General features: G+C 34.1%; 1 protein-coding gene across 1 annotated transcript; it reads right to left on the bottom strand.

The window, feature by feature from the left end:
* Positions 1-2,480: 2,480 nt before the first annotated feature.
* On the bottom strand, positions 2,481-4,587 carry LOC108336217 (L-type lectin-domain containing receptor kinase IX.1). Its single transcript, XM_017572574.2, has one exon. The coding sequence runs from the start codon at positions 4,544-4,546 to the stop codon at positions 2,648-2,650; it is 1,899 nt and encodes a 632-aa protein (XP_017428063.1). The 5' UTR covers positions 4,547-4,587; the 3' UTR covers positions 2,481-2,647.
* Between the last annotated feature and the right edge of the window lie 6,363 nt (positions 4,588-10,950).

Below are 10,950 nucleotides of genomic sequence, written 5' to 3'. Positions count from 1 at the left end.
TTCAAGCGAACACAGTGTAAAGCTTAAAAGATATTTTATTCAAATAGTTTCGTTTAAGCAAACATATTATGAAATGTATCATCTAAGGAAAGTCCGTCAAACAATATAAATCACAAAACAACTTCCTAATATAAGCATCTTACAACGTCTGATAATTATATGTTGAATGTTTTGTTAAACTATTATTTATTAATGAATTCACAAATGATAGAATATCTTGAACATGGAATATAACTTAATATTTATAAACATTCAAAACATTTAATGATATTAAATGCATATAGAATAAAATGTTTCTATACTGGTATACCTTACTCTTCATATTATATATATTACTTCCTAAATATCCACATCTTCCATGTATGCTCCCCAGGAACTGTCCAAACTTAGTAGTTTTCGCCATCAAATACCGATGGAGAAATTGAAGAAAGATTTGGACTTCATTCAGCATTCATGACAAAGACTTACAGACCCTTAAAAAATAAGGCTCTGATACCCATTGTTAATTTTTAAAAGCAAAACAGCAACCCACTTGAAGCAAAAACGTTTATATTATTGATTGAAAAATAACGAATAATTAATCCACTGTTCCAACGCATAATTAAAATATTAACTAAATTCTAAAAATAAGAAACTGACTTTCATTCAATTAAATTAAAAAATAAAGGTTTAATCATTTCGAACATTCTTATTTCTGTAGGATTGTCTCAAGTAGGTCCTCGTATTGTAAATGTTCTCGATTAGGTTCCTTATTATGAAAAATTGAATCAATTTAGACCTTACTATTAGTTTCATACTAACACCGTTAAAGGATGTGATACGTGTCAGTTCATGGTTTTTTTGAATTTTTTAATTATATTTTTATTATTTTTATTTTTATTTTTTATTTTTTTAAAGTAAAATTTAAAAATGCCACGTGTCAAACAGATAGTGTGCCACGTGGCAATGGTAGTGTGACATGGCACTAACAATGTCACGTGTCACTAACAGTGCCACATGTCATTGTCAGGCCACGTGTCATTGCATTAGTCTCAATTTGGTCCCTGTATGTTTATTATGTTTCAATTTGATCCCTGTATTTTTATTTTGTCTCAATTTAGTCTTAATTTTAAAAATTAAACAATTTTTTCCCTCCTCAAATTCAAATAAAATTTAAATTGTATATAAATCTTAACAAATATTTTTATTAAAATTAATATTTTGAATAAATATTTTTAACAAGATTAAGTTTAATTATATTTATATTTACTTAATCATATAAATTTTAATTATGTTATTTAAATATATCTATAAGGGTTTAAAAAAAAGAGTGACATAACATGCTGGTGTGAATTTTTGTAGTGAAAGTTTCCATGGAAAATCATGAAAGAAGAAACTACCTTTAATTACCGTTGTCACGAAAACTTTCTCCAATTTTTTATTGAAAAAAAAAGTGAAATTTCACATTAATAATTTGTTCAATGAGCTAACTCGTTTGAAAAATTTACACCACCATGTTATGTCACTGTTTTATTAAACCCTTATAGGTATATTTAAATAACATAATTAAATTGAGACAAAATAAAAATACATGGATCAAATTGAGACACAATAAAAATACATGGACCAAATTGAGACTAATGCAATGACACTTGGCCTCACAATGACACGTGGCATTGTCAGTGCCATGTCACATTGTCATTGCCACGTGGCACACTATCAGTTTGACACGTGACATTTTTAAATTTTACTTTAAAAAAAATAAGAAATAAAAAAATAATAATTAAAATATAATTAAAAAATTCAAAAAAATCACGAAGTGACACGTGTCACCTCCTTTAACGGTGTTAGTATGAAACTAACGGCGAGGCCTAAATTGATTCAATTTTTCACAATAAGAGACCTAATCGAGAACATTTATAATACAAAGACCTACTTGAGACGATCCTATAAAAATAGGGATGTTCGAAATGATTAAACCAAAAATAAAACACTAGCATTCTCTAAAAAGTGTGGCTGCGCGAACAACGAGGTCGTAGCGTTACGGAAGCTTATGTCGCTTCAACAGTGGTTGTCGCTATTCGGTGGAGAGGTGGATCTGCTACTGTGCGGGTGCGCTGTGAACCAGTGGATCCTGGTTACAGTGATGGAGTTTCTGCTTTTTTGATGATAAGAGAGTAAAGATGGAGATGAGAATTAGATAAAAGTTTCACATACATAACTGTAAAAATATAGATGACATAGTCAAATTTAGACTGCACTCGTCCCCAATTCCTATTGATACTTCTTGTGACTGACTGATGAAGTTTGCTATTGTTAATAAAACAAATCTACTTGATATGGCAGCCTTTTAAGATTTTTCTCACCTAAGTTAAAGTTCCCTGTTATGCTTAAATCCTAATAATTAAGGCAAAGGCAACGCTAGAGAGAATTTTAGCGAGAGTTAAAAGTCACAATAAAACATGAATGAGGTAGAAGAGAGAAACAAAATTGTTTCTTCATGTTTTAATTTTGCATTTAGATTTTGTACACTTTGTAAATTTACAACAAAAGTTTTATTATATGAGCATTTGAATTTACAACTTGCTCCTCTGAACTAACTCTTCTCGATGACATTCTCCTTAGGAGGAGTGATTCTTGAGCAACTGAAAATTTGAAATGGGAGGATTTATGCTTTTCTGGATGACGATTCAAAGGGATCCGGTTGCCCATTATTTGAGAATTTTGCAGAAAACATCGGCAATGGCACTGCTTGTTTAAGAACATTTATAACCTGTTCTGAGGTTGGCCTTTCCTTGTGGTCTTGGAGGGTACACCATATTCCTACATTGAGCAAGCATTTCATTTCATATATGTCAAAATCCATCTTCAATTCCTCATCAGCAGCATTCAAAATATTCCCATCCACGTAATGTTTCCATACCCATTTCGCCAAAGGCACATGATTATCTTCGCCATCCTGGTAAGTCCTCCTTCCACATGCTATCTCCAAAGCCAAAACCCCAAAACTGTACATGTCTGATTCTTTGCTAACCCTCCCTTCCTTTATATATTCTGGAGCTAGGTACCCATATGTCCCCACCACCTTTGTCCTCTGAGTCCTCAATCTTGGATCCACCAACCTTGCTATCCCAAAGTCACCAATCTTTGTGTTGAAATCTGTGTCCAACAAAACATTAGCTGACTTTATGTCCCTATGAAGAACACTCTGCTCCGCGTCTTCATGAAGATAACGAAGTGCTCTAGCCACACCTAATGCTATCTTGTATCTCACATCCCATGTCAAACTTCTTCTGTTGCCAAACAGATGATTGTCAAGGCTTCCATTACTCATGTACTCAAAAACCAGTAATAACTCTTCTTTCTCTTGGCACCACCCCATGAATTGCACAAGGTTTCTATGTATAAGACGACTTATAATGTTCACCTCGTTTCTAAATATTCTCTCAGAATCTTCAACGTCAGAAAAAATCCTTTTCACAGCAACCACGCGCCCTGAATCTCCCAGAAACCCTTTGTAAACTTGTCCAGAGCCTCCTTCTCCCAGCCTTCTATCATCTGCGAACCCGTTCGTGGCTGCAACTATTTCCTCATAACCAAACCTTCTAGGCATGACATCTCTATCTAAACCAAAACCATCCTCTGTTCTTCTCCTTTTGATAATCAACCAAGAAATACTAATAACCACAAGCACAAAAACAATAGAACAAATTACTGTAATAACTACTATTTTGACCTGAACCTTGCATTTGGTTGCGATGTCACTTTCCACTCCATGCGTAGAATTAAGATCTAGGTTTGAACTGAACTCCCAGGTATGGATCACGTTTTTCTCAGTGGACGATCCAGTTGAACCCGAAAACCCAACATTGACCCACTCCGGCAAGACTTCCCACAGGTCAATCTTGTACGAAAGATAACCGCTAGGAGTAGAAGAAGATTTAGTTCCATCGAAGGACCACGAAACAGCCAGGAGTTGGGCAGCAGCATTGTAAGTTATCAACGCATGCACCATATTCCCTAAGTTGTTTTCAATATCAAACTTGCTATAATTGAGAGATGCCACAGAGTTATTGTTGATCCCTACGTGTTGCACTGGTGGATCTAACTCGTTTAAATAAGTGTCAAATTCGACAGCAATGATGTTACTTTGGGTGGCGTCGTATAGGCCGAGAAGGGAGCCATTAGAAGTGGCGGTCGGAATCTGGTATAAAAGGGGTGCCAAGAAGAAGGCAAAGCCATCACCGTATTTGGCTACTGTTGCGTCGATAGTGAATGAAAAACGAGTTGAAAAATCAGTGACAAGTCCATCAGAAAAGTTTTTTAGGCGTAAAGGTTGGCCATAAATGACTCTTCCCTTTCCATTCTCGATGATTGGGTTGAGCACAACAGATCCGTCCTCAACCTTGGCTACGCCGGCGTATCCAACGATGCTTGCATTTTTAGTGTCGTTAAAGTTAGTTATGGTGAAGGAAAGTGGTTGAGCAAAGTTTATTGGAAGGATACAGAGGATGAGGAACAGAAGAAAAGCTTTCGAGTAGTGGAAATTTTCAATGGTTGGCAACATGGTTTATTACCACTGAGTCTAAGCTTGAGATAATGGCAAGACATAACATTGGATAGTTTATATGCCCGTACCATAAATTATAATAGCATGATTTACGAATCCCTCAACGAAGACTTTTTATTATCATCTTATTGTGACAGGATCAAAAATTTAATTAGTGGCGTTGCTTGAAGTTGAGAAAAAAAAAATTGCAGGTGTTGTTGCAGTGAAATCAAGAATAATATTATCCTAATCATGGAACTTTCTTCTTGACAATATATGATATTCTATTACTGATCACTCAGTTTCATAGATGCTCTTGCAGGCATGACCGTGTATGTTTTTCTTTCTCTCACTCTTAAAATCATGTGCATGCATAGCTCATTCATTATGTCAGAGTTTTTGTTTTTTAATTTTATTTGCAGGGCTGTCACAGATCTGTAGTTAGTTAGAGAAGAAAGAACAATAAGGTAAAGAAGAAAAGGGAAGATAGGATATTTGGATGCTTTGAGCTCTTGAGAATTCAAGAGCAAGTTTTTTCTTTTCTCTTTTTTATTATTTTGAACTGGACAGCTTTATGTTTTTGATAATGAAATGTAGATGAAGGAAAACAAAGAAATGATGTGTGTATCTGTTGGCGTAACTGATATGGAATTAACATTCAGGAGTTGCGTGGGCTAATAGTATAGAAGTTCTTGTCAAATGTCTATGCTGATAATTGCTTGCTTTAAATATTGTATTTCTCAGAACATGGCTTGCCTGGCGTTTACTAATCCTTAGACAAATATAATGTAAAAAAACGCCAAGGAAGGGAGCAACTTGTTTGTATCCATACATACATAATAACATATGGAAAACTTTCTTTAACAACAATATTTTGCCAACTTTTTGACAACGCCACGTGACATTGTTTCATTGGTTGGTTTTAAAAGACTTTTCTAAAATGGTGGAATTTGTTTAGAAGGGTAATTTTGGAATGAATTTGGATAGAAACTCCTTTTAACAGTTTATTTTTTCAGATTCACTTGCAGTTTAGTTTTCTCAACTCTCTCTCCACCATTGAAGCTTCCATCTCTCTCCACCATTGAAGCATCCATCTCTCTCCACCGTTTGGGTTCTCTTCGTTCCTTGCTTTTCTTCACTCTTTGTCCACCATTGAAATGTTGTTTCTCTCTCCCCTTTGAGTTTGAGTTCGACTTTTCTTACTTTGTTTCTTGGGTCATTTGTTCACTGTCGAGGATTTTGTCTCTCTCTTTATCCATTTCCCCATTTTTTGATGCTGTGACTGTGGACTCGTTGGCGGTATATATCCCTCGTCTTGGAATTTTGTTGATTTTGGCGTGCATTGTTGTTGGCAACATTTTCGTGGTTATGTAAGTCTTTGGCTTTTGTCTCCCATTGTGGTTGGCGGTATTTCTCCCAAGGTTTGGGTTTTTTCGCACACACCGTAGAGGTTGGTATCACCAAGGTTTGGGCTTTTTCGCACACACCATTGATTCATTACCAAACTTCACATTAGAAGTTGTAGAAACCATCAATCATGACCAACAAGGGTCCTTCATTCATAAAATCTTAAAAACACTCATAACAAACAAAAAACAATCATGGGGAGCGCGGTTGTCACACCTGGGTAGCACAGATCAGCTTTCAGTACAAAACTACAAATTTAACCTGGTAATCGATTACAACCTTTCTGTAAGCGATTACAAGTGCATGTCTCCAGTGTGTATGGTGCAGGACCTAACCTGCGTTGCTAAGACCACCCAGGATGGGTCTTCCCTACACAGAAGACTTACCAAACTTCATACTACAAGTTGTGAAAATCATCAACCATGACCAACAAGGGTCCTCCATTGACAATATCTTAAAAAGACACTCACAACAAACAAAAAACAATCATGGGGAGCGCAATTGTCACATTTGGGTAGCGCAGATCAAATTTCAGTACAAAACTGCAATTTTAACCTGGTAATCGATTACAACTTCGCTGTAAGCGATTACAAGTGCATGTGTCCAGTGTGTATGGTGTAGGAACATGTTAGCTCATTGAATTGTTGAGAAAAAATGTTATTTAGGTGCTTTCATGTAAGTTAGATGAGCTCCATAAGCAGTTTTGGCCAATTTCTGCCCTGGTAATAGATTACATGGGTCTTGTAATCGATTACCAGAGAAAAAAGGGTATTTTATACAGAAACTTCAACTATACTCCCCAGCTAGATGAACAATGCTCCCCAACTCTGTTTTTCTGACCTTTGCTACTTTTTTTGTTCTTAACTTTCTCTACAGAACTCCAAATGACTTGATTCTTCTTTTGTTGGAATCTAGACTCAAAGAACTTTCCAACAAAACAAGAATCAACTCATTTGGAGTTTGGTGGAGAAAGTTATGAGCAAAACAACCAGCAAAGGTCAAAGGTGGTAGAAATATATAAAACGTTAACTTTAAAGAATTAACTGCACCTACTCAGGTGTCCAAAAATTATAAATTAGTAGTCATTGAAAAGATGTTTGAGTCTACTTTCTAATAAAAAAAGAATAACATCATTTGGAGGTCTGTGGAAAAAGTTATGATTAAAATAGTCAGCAAAGGTCAAAGTTGACAGCATGGGTTATGCATCTCACCTCAATTGGAGAAAACCACCTAAATGGACATTTTTATTTTGAAGAAATCAATGACCTAACCTCATTATTGGTACAGGGAGCTCACCGAATAACATTGAACTCACTCACCCATCTCAAAAAGGAAAAATTCAACAAAAGTAGAGAATGGGGAGCAGTGTTCATCTAGTTGGGGAGTACAGTTGAAGTTTGTGTACAAATTACCCTTTTTCCTCTGGTAATCGATTACAGGGGTCTTGTAATCGATTACCAGAGGAAAAAGGGTAATTTGTACACAAACTTCAACTGTACTCCCCAGGTAGATGAACACTGCTCCCCAACTCTGCTTTTTTGACCTTTGCTACTTGTTTTGTTCTTAACTTTCTTCACCGAAATCCAAATAACTTGATTCTTGTTTTGTTGGAATCTAGACTCAAAGAACTTTCCAAAAAAACAAGAATCAACTCATTTGGAGTTTGGTGGAGAAAGTTATGAGCAAAACAACCAGAAAAGGTAAGAGGTGGTAGAAATATATAAAACGTTAACTTTAAGGAATTAACTGCACCTACTTAGATGTCCAAAAATTATAAATTAGTAGTCATTGGAAAGATTTTTTAGTCTACTTTCTAATAAAAAAAGAATCACATCATTTGGAGGTTTGTGGAAAAAGTTATGATTAAAATAGTCAGCAAAGGTCAAAGTTGACAACAATGGTTATGTACCTCACCTCAATTGGAGAAAACCACCTAAATGGACATTTTTATTTTGAAGAAATCAATGACCTAACATCATTATTGGTGCAGGGAGCTCACCGAATAACATTGAACTCACTCACCCATCTCAAAAAAGGAAAAATTCAACAAAAATAGAGAATGGGGAGCAGTGTTCATCTAGTTGGGGAGTACAGTTGAAGTTTCTGTAAAAATTACCCTTTTTCCTCTGGTAATCAATTACAGGGGTCTTGTAATTGATTACCAGAGGAAAAAGGGTAATTTGTACACAAACTTCAACTGTACTCCCCAGGTAGATGAACACTGCTCCCCAAAGTCGTTTTTGTTGTTTCATGAAATGTCATTACGTTTTTTTTATTAATGTATGTGCTTTTTAATATTGTTATAATTTTTCATTACTCAATACCCTTCATTATTTCGTTTATATTTGTTTAATATTGAAGTATTCCAACTTGAAGTGTTCCTTTAATGATCCATCCATAAAACCTTCAAAAGACAGTCATAACGAATCCAAAATATTCTTGGGGAGTGCTTAAGCCACGTATGGGTAGCACTCTTTAACTTTCGGTACAAAAGGAGATTTTTCTACTGGTAAGCGATTACCAGCTCCCTGTAATCGATTACAACAACATCAGTTCTTTGTCAATGGTGCAGGAACTCACTTCTCAACCCAGAAACACCTTAACTTGGTCTTTCAATGATGACGAACAAACAACTGCATAAATGGAGGAGGGAGAACACTACTATGAAGAGAGAAGTTGAAATGAAATTCAAATCCCTAAAATGGAGAGAGAAGACAGTGATAAGGAGAGAAGATAGAGTTCGAAAACGAAGAGGACACTTTCGGAATTCAAACTTCAACCCATTCCAAATCAGATTTTAAATTTTAAAAAATATTCAAATTCAACCAATTAAAACTTGACATGTGGCGTTGTCAAATTTTTGTCAAATTGGCGTTGTTAGAATATCGCGATCCATAACATATATGAGAAAGGATACTTTACAACTAACCACACCATGATGTCATCCATTTTTTTTAGTCTCTTCATTTAGGTATTTTTAATTAAGCATATATTAAATTTGTTTTATTTATAGAGTATTCAAAAATTTTATATTTTACAATTAAATATTTTCTGTTTAATTTTTTTTATTAATTGAGTATTTTATTTACTTTTATTACGTGTTATATAAGATTAACTTATTAATATAAAATAATAAAATTATATTAAAAGTAAAATGATAAATAAATTTTATTGTTTTTATTACAAACATGTTAGATTGTTAGATTATTATACTTTTTAATATTTTTGATATCATCGTTTAATACGACTAATAAAAAATCCCGTAACCATTATTATTTTTATATTATTATAAAATTTCATATTTATTAACAATATTACCAAATATAACGACGAATATATATATATATATATATATATATATATATATATATATATATATATATATATATATATATATATATCCAACAATCAACTAAAAATTAATATAACATTTTTAAATAATTAATAAACTAGAAGAAATATCTATATAAAATATGCGTAATTATCCAAAATAACTATATTTCAACCTCATGTACATAACTCTAATCAAGACTATTTATTTAATTACAAAGGAATATTTACAATTTCAACTCAAAATGAAATTTTAATTAAACAAAGACAAACTATACATTTATACCCTTGTCGCTTGGCATTAAATTCTGTGTTGTACTTATATCTCATATCTCTCTGTTCACATCCATCAGGTAATCATTCAAATTCATACAATAAAAGCATACAACAAAAAACATAGAAAGCGTAAGTTAATGTTAAAAGAATTAAACATGAAGTTTCATAAAACATTATATATTACATTTAATTTACAATCAAGCAAATCCTAAGCATATCATTGAGCTAGACTTGAGCATCCGGATATAAGTATGAATGTCGAACTATGGCGAGTCATGCACTTGTGGTTGTCTCTACTATTCTACAAAGTCATTGCCAAATGAGTTTCACCCAACCACACTCACAAGGTTAGTCTGTTATATGTTCTAGGTTCTTACATTTTTTTCAACAACAAAAATTTTTTACCTCAAAAATCAGACTTGCTAAAGAACAGGTGAGGATAAGACTCTCTCACAACTCCCTCTAACTTCCACGTAGAGTCACATGTTCAGCTATCCTAGACAACCTTGACTAAACTGATGGTCTTTCCTCTAAGTTGTTTTGTCTGTCTCTTCACTATTCTAACAGGTTGCACCTCTACAAACAAGTCTTCTCTAACTTGCACATCTTCTACTTCTAGCACATGAGAAAGATCAAACGCATACTTCCTAATTTGTGAGAGGTGAAACACAAGATAGAGATTGGACAGTTAAGGAGGCATAGTTATCTCATAAACTATTGTTTCAACACGTTGTAGGATCTAATATGGACCAACAAACCTAGGAGACAACTTCCTAGATCAAATAGATTTTCCTACACCAGTGGTAGGAGTCACTCACAAGAAGACATGATCTCCAACTGTAAACCATAAACCCTAAACCCTAAACTCCAATGGTCTCCTTCTCTTATTAGCATAATTTTTTTATTAATTTGAACACCAATAAACGTCAATCCTCTGACCCACTGACGTCTAATTGATGTAGAAATGCAATTAAATGTATTTTTGGTTTAGAACTTTAATGACTCAGCACAGTTAGACATATGTTGTTTGATTGACAGATGTTTAAAAGCCTTTAAACGTTGGATCCATTGATTACTGACGTCTAAAAGCCTAACATATGATGTCAAATAGAACTTAGCCGACGTCTAAGTGATTTATGACATTTCTTTATTAGGTAACCAATGTCTAATTAATGATTTTATTTACAACAATGTCACCGGACATTTTTTACGTTGGCTGAATGGTATACGTTGAAGGGACATTTCACACTAGTGATACTTGTTAGTAGTCAGCTCTTAAGGTATAAATCTTCTCCCACTCGGTAGCAAAGTAATCTCTCAACGATCAAGGTGCTCAACTAACACAATTGAACACTCTATTGTAAAATATGTGTACCTTTTTGTCTTTCCACCCCTTATGTCAACCCTTG

Source organism: Vigna angularis, chromosome 7 (genome assembly GCF_016808095.1).
Source record: "Vigna angularis cultivar LongXiaoDou No.4 chromosome 7, ASM1680809v1, whole genome shotgun sequence".
Classification (NCBI taxonomy): Eukaryota; Viridiplantae; Streptophyta; class Magnoliopsida; order Fabales; family Fabaceae; genus Vigna; species Vigna angularis.
This window is presented reverse-complemented; position numbering and strand designations above follow the sequence as displayed.